The sequence below is a fragment of the Marmota monax genome, unplaced genomic scaffold (genome assembly GCF_021218885.2).
Source record: "Marmota monax isolate L192 unplaced genomic scaffold, Marmota_monax_Labrador192_F-V1.1 WCK01_AAM20220418_F8-fsc00038, whole genome shotgun sequence".
NCBI classification, from domain to species: domain Eukaryota; kingdom Metazoa; phylum Chordata; class Mammalia; order Rodentia; family Sciuridae; genus Marmota; species Marmota monax.
Genome location: NW_026692498.1, coordinates 2,933,837 through 2,948,441, shown reverse-complemented (window position 1 = coordinate 2,948,441; position 14,605 = coordinate 2,933,837). Strand labels below are relative to the sequence as shown.

At 64.4% G+C, this 14,605-nt stretch overlaps 1 protein-coding gene across 9 annotated transcripts in view; it reads left to right on the top strand.

Annotated features, from left to right (window-relative positions):
- The window catches only part of Osbpl5 (oxysterol binding protein like 5), a 56,330-nt gene extending 42,139 nt beyond the window's left edge, over positions 1-14,191 (top strand). For 8 of the 9 annotated variants that reach the window (XM_046444897.2, XM_046444904.2, XM_046444905.2 and 5 more), the window contains 13 exons: positions 1,116-1,300; positions 1,613-1,694; positions 2,466-2,564; positions 2,912-3,008; positions 4,256-4,354; positions 8,877-8,974; positions 9,319-9,408; positions 9,503-9,639; positions 10,049-10,234; positions 10,506-10,632; positions 11,363-11,495; positions 12,080-12,182; positions 13,039-14,191. In XM_046444897.2, the coding sequence (XP_046300853.1) occupies positions 1,116-1,300; positions 1,613-1,694; positions 2,466-2,564; positions 2,912-3,008; positions 4,256-4,354; positions 8,877-8,974; positions 9,319-9,408; positions 9,503-9,639; positions 10,049-10,234; positions 10,506-10,632; positions 11,363-11,495; positions 12,080-12,182; positions 13,039-13,174 (1,572 nt within the window). In that variant the 3' untranslated portion in view covers positions 13,175-14,191. The remainder of the gene's footprint in view (positions 1-1,115; positions 1,301-1,612; positions 1,695-2,465; positions 2,565-2,911; positions 3,009-4,255; positions 4,355-8,876; positions 8,975-9,318; positions 9,409-9,502; positions 9,640-10,048; positions 10,235-10,505; positions 10,633-11,362; positions 11,496-12,079; positions 12,183-13,038) is intronic. The other variant, XM_046444906.2, reaches the window with a different exon arrangement.
- The last annotated feature ends 414 nt before the right edge of the window (positions 14,192-14,605 follow it).

Sequence of the window (14,605 nt, the reverse complement as noted above, 5' to 3'; positions counted from 1 at the left end):
GGGCAGCCGTGATTTGGCCTTTGCTGAGGGCCCTTGTGACGGTGTCACCTGGTGGATGGCCTCATGGGGGATCACATGCAGAGTCAGGAAGAGAGAGAGCACGGAGGGGCCAGGCCTGCTTGTCCCCCCAGACCCTCTCAGGAACCACTAAGTGCAAGGCCAGTGTCGCCCCTTCCAGGGACCTGCCGCCTTGGTAGACCCCATGCTTGACCCGGGTCCCAGGGGCACTCCACGTGCAGACAGCGTGGTCTCGTTCTGGTCTTGCTCCACCGTGGGCAGAGCGGCCTCGTCTGACGTCGTGTCCTGTGAAATCGCGTTCGCCACGGCCTTCCTATGGGGGTGCGCGGCTGGGCACCTGCCTGTGCCCGGGAGCAGGAGAGTGACGGGGAAGCACCCACGGCCAAGTGGGGAGGGGGCCTGCAGGGAGGAGCCCTGGGGAGCTGGGAAGGCAGCCGCTCCGCCCTCCAGAGTGGACTGGGCAGGCCCCAGCTGGACGGGGTGCCACTGGGAGAAACCGTGGGCAGGATAGGGCGTGGACGGATGTGTGGCCTGTGACGACTGGGTCCCGGGAGGCGCTGCCTCGCGAGTCGGGCTCCGCGGCGAGAGCCCGCTGTGCACCGCAGCTCTGCGCTGGGCCAAGCGTCCTCCGTAAAGGGGCCAGAACTTCTCAGTAACTTTAAAATACTTTTTGTAAGTGGAAGGGCACCTGCCTCACAGGGCAGCCGAGGGTCCGAGGGGCCAAAGCCTCCCTGCCAGACCGTGAGCTCCTCCCTCGTGTGGGACGGTCACCGAAGTTCCAACAGCCCCGTCTGGCCAGGCCCCACCTGGACTCAGGGGAGGGCCCAGGTCTGCCAGGTGGGGCAGCGGCCCAGCGGTGAGGGACGAGAGCAGCCTTCGCGGGCAGCTGTACCCTCCAGGCAGGGTGGCCGCGTCGGGAAGGGAAGGGTCAGGGCTTCAGGGCTGGGCTCTGGAGGCTGCAGGACCAGGCTGGGCGTCCACACCAGTGGTGGACAGGTGCAGCCCCCACACCTACTCAGCCGGGGACGGTGTCTCCCACCACCCCGCGCCCTCCCTCCCTGAGGCGCACAGAGCTGACCCCAGGCCCTTTGCTGCAGCTGGATGAGGAGCCCCAGGTGGAGACAGTGTCGGAGGAGAACAAGGGTCTCATATGGGTGCTGCTGCGGCAACTGCGGCCGGGCATGGACCTGTCCCGCGTGGTGCTGCCCACCTTCGTGCTGGAGCCCCGCTCCTTCCTCAGCAAACTCTCCGACCACTACTGCCACGCAGACCTGCTCTCCAGGTGCGCTGCGGCAGGGGAGTGGCCCAGGGGGCGGGAGGGGCCCAGGCGCAGGGGCCCACAGGGCGCCCTGGACGCTACCAGGGCCAGCAGTTCTCTCTGAGGCCCAGCGTGGGGTGGAGCCGGTGCTTCTGGTCACTTCCAGGGGGGATTCCCCAGGTCAGGGCTGCCTGGCATGGTGGCGGGTCCAGCGCATCAGGGTCCAGGTGGCCTGCGGTAGCTCAGTGGACGGAGTTGGGATGGCCGATTGTGTGGTCAGGGGAGGGGGTGGCCAGGGACCCTGGGCAGACTCAGAGCCCCGCCTCCCCATGGCAGGGCTGCCCGGGAGGACAACGCCTACGGCCGCATGAAGCTGGTGCTGCGCTGGTACCTGTCAGGCTTCTACAAGAAGCCCAAGGTGAGCCTCACTGAGTCCCGGGTCCCCCGGCCTGGACGTCCGGCTGCCCCCGTGGCTGAGGTCCAAGTTGGAGGACGGGGCCTGAGTCCCCACAGAGAGCCCCAGTGCTGCTCAGACCAAGTCCCAAGTCGGTGCCCATCCCCTGAAGGACCCACACTGGACCCTTCCCACCCCAGGGAGCTAGCCTCGGGTGCTGGAGGTGCCACCGGGCACTGGTACCAGCAGACCCAGTGTGTCCAGAAGTTCTAGCCACGGGATCATCTCAGAACCGCAGCCAGGACTGGCCGAGCTGCCTGGTGCAGTGGCTGCGCCCTGCCACTCCAGGTCACACGCTGGACTCTGAGACTCTAGTTCCACTTTTCATTGCACAGATGGAGACACTGAGGCCCGGAGAGGGGAAGGGACCAACTCGGACCCCCACAGCAGGCTGGCTTGGAGCCGGGTCTCCCTGCCCCCCGTGCCCCCCACGCTCAGCTTTGAGGGGGCTATTCAGGCTCTGCACCCAGGTCCAGGCGGAGTGACTCAATTCGGGGTCCTGAGGCCCCCACTGAGCTGAGCTGAGGAGTGGACAGGACACCCCGAGGCTGTCCCCACAGAATGCACAACACAGGAAGGAGTGTCCCCCAGCACCATGGGGTGCTGTTCCCTGTTGCTGGCGGCAGGCCAGGCCCCTTTGAGAGTCGTGGGCAGCCCCCACACTGTCCCCCGGTCCGCGTGGCCAGCCCTGCGTGGAGCCCTCCAGCCTCTCCCCAACACGGCCTCGTCCTGCAGGGAATCAAGAAGCCCTACAACCCCGTGCTGGGCGAGATGTTCCGCTGCTGCTGGATCCACCCACAGACGCGCAGCTGCACCTTCTACATAGCAGAGCAGGCAAGGCCCCCTCTGGGCAGGGAGCCTGGGCGCTGGGGAGTGCAGGGTGGGCCCTGCGTGCGGGTCCCGGTGTCCCCCCTCCTACCAATCCCAAGGGCTCTGGAGCCGGATGCTGCCCACGGGTTGTCGGAGAAGGTGCAGACAGAGCCCCGTGCCTGTGACAGCAAAGTGTCTCCTGGGGAGTCGGGGACCGAGCGTCCTGGTCCCATGGGACACTCGGGGTGACTCAGGGATTTGAGTCTGCTCCTAGGCCCTGTGACTCACGCCCCCTCCCCGGGACCCCGAGAAAGCCCCCGGGCTGCCCTGGGTCCCCTCCAGGGCCGGTCCAGAGCTGCCTCTGCCTGCAGGTGTCCCACCACCCGCCCGTGACGGCCTTCCACGTCAGCAACAGGAAGGACGGGTTCTGCATCAGCGGCAGCATCGTCACCAGGTCCAAGTTCTACGGTGAGCGGGGCTCCCCCGGGGCTCCTGGGCCCGAGGGACATGGGGCAGGACCAGGTCTCACATGGTGGCCGTGCACACCCTCAAGGTCAGGGACCACATGTGGCAAAAGTGCTGAGACCTGGCCAGGAGCCCGCCCCCAGCTGAGATGGGGCGACTCTTGCAGGGAAGCCACGAGGACGAGGGGAGAAGCCGCATGGATGGCGAGGCCCAGGGCTGAGCGCCCAGCCCCGTAGCCACTGGCCACACGTGGCCACACAACTTGAGTAAAATTGGAGCTGGAGGTGTGACTCGGGGTAGCACTTGCCTGGCATGCACGAGGCCGTGCGCCACTCCCAGCACTGCACAAATAAGATGGAATAGACAGTCCTGTAGGTGGAGTAGGCAGTCCCCAAACCCAAGGCCAGAGGTTCTCTGATGACCAGATGCTGGCCATGTGGGGGTGGGCAGGGAAGGACGAAGGCTCTGGGGATTGTGCAGGGGGTGGGAGGGCAGGGGCTGGGGGATGGGAAGACGGTAGAGACAGACATTGTCACCCTGTATACTTGTGTGACCACGCGACTGCTGTGACGGCACCACGCACAGCCAGAGGACGGGGAAGTGGCACTCCGTTAGTGCACAGTGTGTCCCATGCACGCTACTGTCACGTGCACTAGTCAGAACAAATTAGAAATAGAAGAGGTCAATCTTGTGGGTGAGTAGATACGTTTAAATGAGATAAAGCTGAAAAGGCAGCCCTCGGGGCCGTGAGCCACCACCTGGGACAGGTGTCCCCACATCCTGCCAATCCGTGGCTCCGCTGCTCTGGACCTGGGGCACAGTGCATGGGCAGCACTGCCCTGTGCTGACCCGCTGGCACCCCATTCACCAGGGCCCCCTGTCCGCAGACTCCACTTCTCCCTTTTCCACCCTGGGCCCCTGGCTCAGCAGTGGCCGCAGCTACCGGCCCAGAGCTGGAGGGGGCACCCTTTCTCCTGGGTGTCTAGAATCCCAGGTCCACAGCCTCCCCGAGAACCGCTGGTTCCATGGCTGAAGAAAACTGTTCACAAGCAGCAAGTTGAGTGGCTTCTCAGGACAGGCAGGGGGTGTGACCTGAATAGGGCTTTTACAGGACCTGAGGATCAGAGAGGCTAAGCGACTCACCCACAGTCACACAGCTGGAGGGCCTGGGAACTCTCAGACCCTTTGAAAGGGAGCTCAGAGCCACAAGAGTGTCTGCACTTACGGGTCCCCCTGCCCTGTCTCTGCAGGGAACTCACTGTCGGCTCTGCTGGACGGCAAGGCCACGCTCACCTTCCTGGACCGAGCAGAGGACTACACCCTCACCATGCCCTATGCCCACTGCAGAGGTAAGAGGCCATGCCACCCTCCGATGTCCCAGCCTGGCCCCCAGGGACACCACTGTGCTGGGCCCTTCCATTTGGCTAAAGACATTCCTGTCCCCCCACCCCAGCCATTGCTGGTAGGCACGGGCCGTGACTTGGGGAGCGCTGGCCCTCTCCCCTTGGCCTCTGGGTGCCCTGCGGGGTGCTGGGCCCGTCCCCCTCCCATCTGCTTCACTCTCTGGCTCTCGGGCCCGTCTGGTCTCCGCCATCGCCCTGCTGCCGAGGTCTGTTTCCTTTTTTACTTAATGGATGGTGTTTAGCAGTGGTTCAGGTTCACAGGGAATCCAGGCAGAGGCAGGGACAGACCCATGCCTGGACACACGGGTCCCCGAGTTAACCCCCGGCTTTTGTGTGGGAGGTCCGTGGCAGTTGACCAGCCAATAGGGACACATCGTCTTCACCAGCGTCCATGGTGTCCGCGGGGGTCTCTCTGCGGAGCACATCATGGGTCTTGGCCCCCATGGTGCTACGGTGACAGCAGCCCCAACCACAGCCACCTCCCCGGACGCGATGGACCCACCCACGGACCTCACACCCCGCCTCCCCTTTCCCTCGTGACACGTGGTGCCACCCCACAGCTCGCGGGCTTCTGGGCCAGCTTGCTCCTCCAGGCCGCGTGCCAGCCTTTCCTCCCGGGTCCTTGTGGCCTGTGGCTCTGCGTCTGCAGCTGAGGGTTTCGTCTGTGTGGGGCGTTGGGCAAGCCTGGACATTTCAGCCATTGCTCTTCTAACCTGCCACACGTCTGAGCTGTCCCCTCTCCTTCTGGAGTCCAGCAGCACGTAGGTCCGCCATCCCTGGCTGTGCCCCGTGTCCCCGGGTCTCTGCGGCGTCCCACCTGGGTGCCCCTGGAGGACCCTCTTCCTGACGTCCCTTCATCTCTGGCTCTGCACCTCCTTGTGCTTTTGTCTGGTTTCGTGACTTGGTTTTTTTGCGCTGAAGTCTGCTGGCTCCCTCTGACCTGCCTGTTCTTCTTTCCTGTCCCGTGGGCCTTGTCCTCTTGTGGGTCCTCCAGTGCTGAGACCGGCTGTCTGTCTGTCTGTCTGGAAACCGTGGCGTTCCGGGGGTTTGCCCCAGTGGTGCCCTGAGGGTGCTCAGTCAACACTGTGCAGCTGGTGACTGGTCAGCCCCTGGGGAGCGAGGCCCAGGGTGGGAACCCCGTGCTCCCGGCTGGCTCCCGCTGGCCCAGGTAGGAGCCCCTGGCTGGCCGTGGTAGGTTGTCTGGGCCACGGGGAGCGTGGTCAGAAGCCCAGACTCACCCTCCAAGCCCACAGGGCTTTGTGTTTGCTTGTAACCCCTAGAGCTCAGGCCCAGGCAGATGGTTCTTGACCCTCCTGGGCCTGGGGGGCCTCCATGCACCCCTTTTGCTGAGGGCCGCCTATGAGGGAGCCTGCTGTGTGGAAATGCCTGGGAGCCAACTCTGCCTGCTGCTCTGGCCAGGCGCTGACCACTGTCCATAGAGAAGCTGGGACCCAAGGCCCAGGCCGGCAGTGCTGCTCCTCCTCCCCCTCCCCCTCCCCCTCCCCCTCCTCCTTCTCCTCCCCTCCCCCTCCTCCCCTCCTCCTCCTCCTCCTCCCCCTCCTCCTCCCCCTCCTCCTCCTCCCCTCCTCCTCCTCCTTCTCCTCCTTCTCCTCCCCTCCCCCTCATCCTACCCCTCCTCCTCCTCCCTCTCCTTCTCCTCCTCCCCCTCCTCCTCCTCCCCCTCCTCCTCCTCCCCCTTCTCCTCCTCCCCCTCCTCCCTCTCCTCCTCCTCCCCCTCCTCCTCCTCCCCCTTCTCCTCCCCCTCCTCCCTCTCCTCCTCCTCCCCCTCCTCCTCCCCTTCCCCTCCTCCTCCCCCTCCTCCTCCTCCCCCTCCTCCTCCTCCCCCTCCTCTCCTCCTCCTCCTCCCCTCCTCCTCCTCCCCCTCCTCCCCCTGCTCCTCCCCTCCCTCTCCTCCCCCTCCCCCTCATCCTCTTCCCTCTCCTTCTCCTCCTCCCCCTCCCCCTCAATCTCCCCCTCCTCCTCCTCTCCCTCCTTCTCCTCTCCCTCTTATCCCCCTCCCCCTCCTCCCTCTCCTTCTCCTCCTCCCCATCCCCCTTCCCTTCATCCTCCCCCTCCTCCTCCACTCCCCCTCCCCCTCCCCTCCTCCTCCCCCTCCTCCTCCTCCCCCTCCTCTCCTCCTCCCCCTCCCCTCCCCTCATCCTCCCCCTCCTTCTCCTCCCCCTCCTTCTCCTCCTCCTCTCCTCCCCCTCATCCTACCCCTCCTCCTCCCCATCCTCCCCCTCCTCCTCCCCTCCCCCTCCCCTCCTTCTCCCCTCCCTCTCCTTCTCCTCCTCCTCCTACCCCTCCTCCTCCTCCCTCTTCTTCTCATCCTCCCCCTCCCCTCCCCCTCATCCTCCCCCTCCTCCTCCTCCCTCTCCTTCTCCTCTCCCTCCGCCTCCCCCTCCTCTCCTCCTCCTCCCCCTCTGCCTCCCCTCATCCTCCCCCTCCTCCTCCTCCTTCTCCTCCCCCCTCCTCCCCCCTCCTCCTTCTTCTCCCCCTCCTCCTTCTCCTCCCCCTCCTCCCCCTCTTTCCCCCTCCTCCTCCTCTTCCCCCTCCTCCCCTCCTCCCCCTCCCCCTCCTCCTCCCTCTCCCCCTCCCCCTCCCTCCCTCCCTCCTCCTCCTCCTACCCTGCCCTCCCCTTCCCTTCTTTTCCTTATGGAAACTCAAACATATATGAAAGTCCAGGGGCCCCACAGACCCACAGCCCAGCAGGCCACCAACCTCACGTCCTTGGAATCTGCACACCCCCTCCCCAGCTGATCTGAGGGCTACCCCAATCCTCACGTCACGTAATCGGGTGTCTCTAAGATGAGAGACCCCTCTAACCATCATCACCCCAAAACAACACAAACCAGGTCCCTCCGTCACCCACATGGGTGTCCAGCTCCCCAGCTGTCAGATACGAGAATTCTGTGTGCACACACGTCGAGATGTGGGAGCGTTGGTGAACACACATGTGCGCACGCCCGGGTGTTGTTGGCTCAGCTCTGTGCTCCCTGGGGCCTGCTTCCTGTCTCCCCACCTCCCTCCCGCAGGCGAGGCCTCTGTGGAAGGGGCGAGATGGTTATCAGGCAGCCTGGGTGTCTCGCTGTCCTGCTCCGAGCACTTCCTAGGACCTGGGCACCGGGGCGCTGTAGATGCGCCCACTCAGCAGCAAGGCCCTGGCAGGGACTCTATGTGGCAGGCGCACAGTGTCTGGTGGCTCTGTCTGCCATTCGCCTGGTGGATCCGCTCGTCCACAAGGCTGTGCGGGAGGCCATGCCTGTCACCTTTCACTTGATCACGGCAGCCTCCCTACGAGAAGCGGCCTCGGGCTGCGGGGGGTCAGCCAGAAGGTCGGTTGTGCTTTAGGATAATGCCAGGTTTTCCTCTTTTCAGAATAAGTGCCCTTTGGGGGACACCCCCGAAGGTGGTCATTTCAGGACACCCAGCTGCTTTGCCTCTTGTGCTCCCGAGGCCCCATCCAGGGCCGCAGGGGGCCGAGTGGGCTCCTGGGTCCCCCACTACGCTAGAGTTCCGCAAGGGCCCTTTCCTTCTCCCATGGGCACCTGGACGTGTCCCCCCTAGAACTCACATGGGCCAATTCTCCAAGGAGCCCGTTCCTCCCAGTAGGAAGTGATATCTAGAGACCACACTGGAAGTCAGGTCTGGGTTTTTAAGGTTTTTTTATTTTAGCGAAATGCATACAATGTAAAACACTTCCTTAGTCATTTTAAGTGCCCCGACCGGTGGCATTACTGCCTCCATGGTGCTGTCCCACTGTCACTGTCCACGCCCACCTCTTTTTCATGTGAGTGGCTAGGCCATCATCTCTGGGCTTTCTAACAAGCCAACGTGGGGGTCTATTTCTGCTCTTTGTTTTGTGGTCCAGGGGATGGAATGCTGCACCCCGAGACCTTATTTTTGTTCTGAGACAGGTTCTCATTAAGTTGCTCACAATGACCTTGAACTTGAGACCTACCTGCCTCAGCCTCCCGAGTGGCTGGGTTGACAGGTGGCCACTGTGCCTGGCTGCGAATGGTCTGGTCTTGATTTGGTTTTCATTTGTAAAACGTATTTTATCCCACATTTCTGAGTGTTTTTGTTGGGGAGGGGGATAAAAAACCCTTTTTTTTTTTTTTTTAGTGGCAGTGGTGGCACTTCTTTAATTAGATGTAAGTTCTCCATGTGGCCAGAAATGGAAGACTCCTTCTTCCAAAAAAGATGTGCTGATTGTTTTAACACACCAGGTGCTGTCCAGGGACACAGCTGTGAGCCAGGAAATGCCTGTCCTCAGGGACCCGCGTTGGCGCAGAGTCCGAGACACCTGTCTTGGGTCCCCTTCCTCGAGGACAGTTCCTGAGAGACAGGCGCGCCTCCCCACGATGGCGCTGCCCACCCATCCTCCCTTCTCGGCCTCCTGGGGTCCAACACTGGCCTTCTGGGACTCAGTGCTGCTGGTCTCCCCCCTGACACCGCTACCTTTCAGGCATCCTATACGGTACCATGACCCTGGAGCTGGGAGGGTCAGTGACCATCGCGTGTGAGAAGAACGACCTCCAAGCCCAGCTGGACTTCAAGCTCAAGGTAGAGGGCAAAGCCTTTGGGAGTCATGGCCCAGAGCTGGGGCCGTGAAGGGAGTGAGGCTTTGGGGAGCCCCTCCTTGCACCCAGGGACAGCTTTCCAAACCAGAGAACGGGGGGAGCAGCTCTTTACATACCACAGGACAGACAGGGCCCAGAGAGGGGAAGGGACCCGCTGCAGATCACACAGCAGAGCCAGTCAGCCAGGACAGACCCTGCGTCCTGGGGCTCAGGCTCAGCCTTGGCCTAGCTATGATCACAGGTGACTGCTCTGTGCCCCCAGGAGGATGTGCCTCTGGCCTGGCCCCCTTGCTCACCAGGTGTCCCCTGTCCCTTGTGCCTCTGCAGCCTTTCTTTGGGGGCAGCACCAGCATCAACCAAATCTCGGGGAAGATCAGGTCGGGAGAGAATGTCCTGGCACATCTCACTGGACACTGGGTGAGGGGACGCCCCTCGGGGCAAGCCTGGCCGGGTCTCGGGGTGGTCACGGCCCAGGCCAGCAGCGCTGACCCTGCCTGGCTACCTGGGGCAGGACCGAGACGTGTTCATCCAGGAGGAGGGCAGCGGGAGCGCGGAGCTCTTCTGGACCCCCAGCAGGGAGGTCCGCAGGCAGAGCCTGAAGCGACACACGGTGCTGTTTGAGGAGCAGATGGAGATGGAGTCTGAGAGGTGAGACCCGCCTGGCCCCACAGGACCCCACTGACCAAAGCCTCGCGTGGCCGGGCAGGCAGGCAGGTCCTCGTGCCCCTCGAGGCCTGGCAGGGAGGCAGACCCCAGAGCAGACCCCTTGTGGCAGACCATGTGTCCTGGCAGGGACAGCTGGAGGGAGGGGTCCCCATCACGGCTGGCAGGTGACCGTCAGCTCCACAGGGAGGCCCCTGCAGGTGGGAGGTGGAGCCAGGCTTGGGAGAAGCTTCTCACAGGGAGACGCAGCGTGGGCTCCTGTGGGCAGCAGCACCTGCCGTTAGAGCTGTCAGAGGTCGCCCTGAGCTCCGCCCAGCACAGAGGGCCTGCGCCCACACTGCTGAGGGGACAGGGCTGCCCAGGCCCCCAGCTCAGGGCGGGTCCCTCCCCACAGGCTCTGGCAGCACGTCACCAGGGCCATCCACGAGGGAGACCAGCACAGGGCCACCCAGGAGAAGTGTGTGCTGGAGGAGGCCCAGCGGCAGCGCACCCGCGAGCACCAGCAGGGCCTCACGCCCTGGACCCCACAGCTGTTCCACCTGGACCCGCTCACCCACAAGTGGCGCTACCGATACGAGAAGTGAGCACAGCAGGCGGGACCTGGGGCCTGGGGCCTGGCCGCGGGGCTGGCCCAACCGACCACCCTCACCCTGGTGCCAGGCTGCAGGGGCTCCTGGCTCCTCCCCCTCCGACAACCCTCCCCCTGGAGGGGCAAGTGACAGGGAGGGAGGGCCACACAGGGCCCACCGGCCCTCTGGGGGCTCTGTCCACCCTGGGGAGGCTGAGGGCTGGGCCAGGACAGAACCCTCTCCCAGAGGGCCTCTGCCAACAGATGTCCTCTGGCCCCCCAGCCACAGCCCCTGGAATCCCCTGAAGGACGTCACCCAGTTTGAGCAGGACGGGATTCTGCACACCCTGCAACGGGAGACCGGGGCTCACAAGACCTCCTTCCTGGGCAGCCCGGAGTCAGGGCGTGAGGTTGGCATCCCCAGGGCCCGGTGCAGGCACATCCTCAGGTGCTTGTGCGGCTGCCCACATCTCCCCCCCCCCCGGGCCTGCTCCCTCCGCCACCTTCCACCCCCTTCCCACGCACTGCTGCACAGTGGGCCCCCCGACCTGGACCCTGGACTCCTGCCTGCCCAGTGTGGGACCCCACGTGAATGGATCTGCCGGGGCTGTGCAGGGCTGCCGCTCCCGCCCCATCCTGACCCAAGTCCACACCACGTTAGGAAGCACGTTGTCACGTTCCATGTTCCAGGGAAAGGCTCAGGGCAGCCCAGGGACTGCCCAGGCAGGAGGAGGAGCCGGCGTCTGGGCATGTCTGGGGGCTGGAAGGACGGGAGGGAAGGTACCAGGGCCCTGGTACAGACATGTCTTGGGGACACCTGGAGTCCTCCTGGATGCCTTTGCCACGTAGCGCCTGGTCCACGTGCACCATGTGCCCAGCATGTGCAGAGCCAGCTGACCGGCTGGTGTCCCTGCAGAGGGGTCAGCTGCTCTGTGTTACCATTGAGAGGGGAGAGGCCGTGGCTGCCCAGTCATGGTGGCAAGGTCCGAAGCACTCTGTCCGACTCCAAAGCCATGGGATTGGCTCTCTGTGTGCCACCTCCTCCAGCCCGGCCCTGGCACACACGGGCCACGGCTCCTCGAGGGATCAGTGTGAGCGTGGTAGGTGGCTCCCAGCTTCATTGGCTCCATTTTCCTGCAGAGGTCTGGCCCAGACCGGCGACTCCGCAAGGCCAGTGACCAGCCGTCTGGCCACAGCCAGGTGACGGAGAGCAGCGGCTCCACACCCGAGTCCTGCCCAGAGATCTCGGATGAGGACTGCGACTCTGCTCCCGGTGAGCCTGCCGTGGCCTGGCCCCCGCCCGGCCTGAGCTGGCTGGGAGGGCAGGGGAGGAGGACTGGCCCCAGCTCAGGTCCCCTGCTCCCTGACAAAGGCCAGAGAAGAACCTTCCCTGAGTGTGGCCAACCCCAGCCGGAAGCCGGTGCCTGTCCTGGGAGCCCTCCCAGCAGACTCTGCCCTCTCCGAGTCCGAGGGGTGGGCAGCCCCGGGGGCTAATGAGGGGTGTAGCCAGGACTGAGGGAAGGAGGGGCAGCAGGCCGAGGCCAGGGCCATGAAGGGGAGGCCAGGCAGTGTTCTGGCCCCGCCCTGCCCTGCCCCCTCAGGCTCTGGTCACTGGCTGTCACGGGGTGAGCTGTGTGTCCCCAACTTTGTCCCTGCCGCTGTGCCCTGGGCCACTTGTCTCCCAGGCTTGTCAGAGGCCAGCTGAGCCTGAGGAGTTCTCCAACACCCTCCAGCCCCTGCCTGCCTGCTCCTGCTGGATTTCCAACTGTGGGCAGGGCCCGAGCCGGCTGGCGGGACATCCCCACTCACCTGGCTCCTCCCTTCCTTCCTGTGTCTGCCTGTGCCTGGGGTGTGCAGCTGATGACAGCCCATGTCCTCGGTGCAGGAGGGAGGCGCAGCAGCTGCAGGCACTGCGGGAGGCCATGCTGTCCATCCGGGAGGCCCAGGAGGAGCTGCACAGGTAGGCCAGGCGGCCGGCCCCCAGCCAGGGCAAGGGGGGGGGGGAGGCCGGCTGCACAGGCCGGAGGCACACGGCTCCATGCGGGAGCTGGGCTTGGGAGCCAGTGAGAGGGCCCTGCAGACAGTGGGTCTGAACGGGATGAGTTCACAGTTTAGACAGAAACCGGGCCAGAGATTTTGAGGGCCGAGGTCTAAATCTGAGTAGCCCCAGGGTGGACCCCACGGTTTGTGGAGGCAGATGGCAGCTCAGGGGAGGGAGTATAGGTAGTAGCCCCTCCTTGGCACCCTCAGGTGCAGCTGGGCAGGTGAGCAGGCAAGGAGGGCCCAAGAGCCACACTCTGTGTCCCTGGTGGGTGGGCACCATCTGGGCCACCACAGGTGGAGCAGAACAGTATCCACATCATGCCGGGCTCCAGTCTGGGTTGAGGGACTCCCTGGCTGGGGACCCTGCGCTGTCACACCTCAGCCCCCACCTCTATAAAATGGAGTTGATGGCAAAACACCTGGAACAGTGGGTAAGGCAGGAGGCTGAGCCCCTCAGGCACCCGGAGAGCGTTTGGGCTCTGCTGTCCTTGTGGCTCCTCTCTGGCTCCTGAGACCTACCAGGGACAGGACACAGAGGGCAGAAATATTTCAGAAGTGGGACATGGGACAGTGAGTGTCCCAGGGCCGTGAGTAAGGCCTGTCCGCCAGGGCATCAGCTCCTGTGTTGTCAGAGACGGGACCAACAGGGCCCGACACAGACCCGGCCAGGGCGCTGTCCGGGGAGACCGTGAGGTCTTGCAGGCTAGAGGCCCCGGAACTGTCAGACAGGGCGGCCACGCCGGCCCCAGCCCACCTCCCTCCCTGTGTTGCAGGCACCTGTCGGCCATGCTGAGCTCCGTGGTGCAGGCTGGGCAGCCGGCCCCCGGCCTTCTGCAGAGCCCCCGCACCTGGTTCCTGCTCTGCGTCTTCCTGGCTTGTCAGCTCTTCATCAACTACATCCTCAAATAAGGGCCCCCCGGGGCAGCAGACCCCCCCCCCCGCCTGAGCCTCCCTCCCAGGCACCCAGCACTTTACGCCAGCCCCGCGGAGGCAGAAAGGCCTGGCCAGCTCGCCACTGTGGCAGAGGCCCACGGCAGGAGGGAGGGAGCAGGGGCTGTGGCCCAGGTGTGCAGGCCCTCTGGGGGCACTGGCCTCTCCTGCAGGGCCCTCCGCCCAGGGCGGCCTTAACGCTAAAGCCAAATGCAGCTTCCATTGTGTGACACGCACCTCGTCATTCCCAGTCCAGGCCCCACTTGCCACAGGGCACCAGTGGATTCGGGGCGGGAGGGCCTGCCCCGGCTGTGGACAGCTACCCGCTGGCAGCGGTGAGTGAGGTTTCAAGGAGAAAGCGGGGAGACCCCAGGAGTCCCTGGCGCATGGGCCCGACGCACTTCCAGAGACTCTGCTCTCGTTGCTGGGTTGCCCTGAGGGACCCCAGGAGGCTCTGGGACAGGCCGGGGCTCCCCGGGCAAGGACACTTGGGGCAGTTGTTCTGCCACTGTGCTGTTTGGTGGAAGGCCAGGACAGGTAGGTACTGGACCCTCCCCACCGACAGCCAGATGAGCCCACTGGAGCCAGCTGCCCGCGGGCGAGCAGGAGGGAGCCGGAGGCCAGGGAGAGAGTGAGCAGGAGGGAGCCGGAGGCCAGGGAGGCTCTGGCCAGGCTGCCCGGCCCACACAGTCTCCCCTTCCTTCACACTTCTTTAATAATGTGTAACTGCAATACGTCAGGCGGCCGCGCAGCCGTGAGCCTGTGGCGTCTGGCCCCAGTTCCTGTGTCCATGGCGCTCTGTGTGCGTGTGCGCGTGTGCGTGTGTGAGCATCTGCACATATTTACATCTGGAGCCTTAAACTACTCTGTGGGTGCCATCTCAGCTGTAGCTGACCCTTCATGTCCAAGTTTTGTACCTCGTTCTTGTCTCGTCCCCTCTCCCCAAGTCGGGGACCTGTCTATGCTCCATGCCTTGAAATAAATGGAACACATGTTGCGGGTTCTCTTCTTGGGGGGGGGGCTTCAGGAAGTGAGGGGGTCCTCTGGGAAGAGATTCAAAACCAGCGTGGGGCTGTCTGGGGTGGGGTGCAGAGCTCACATCACAGGGAGGGATTCAGGTGAGGTGGCCGGGTCCTGCACCCACCCAGTGAGCCTGCTGAGGGTACAGGAGGGGACTCAGGGAGGCCCAGGACTGGGCAGATGAGGGAGGGGACATTGGTGGGGCTTGTGCCCTGGGGCCTCACAAAGGGGAGCCCTGGCCAGGCTGCTGACCGCTGCCCCTAGCCCTGCTCTGGTTCAACCGTCCCTGTCCTTAACCACCAAGGCAGAGATGCGGGACCGCCCTGTGCTGGAGGACCCTGAAAGAGAATGGGCCCCAACCCTGACCCCACACCACCTCCAGGGAAGGGC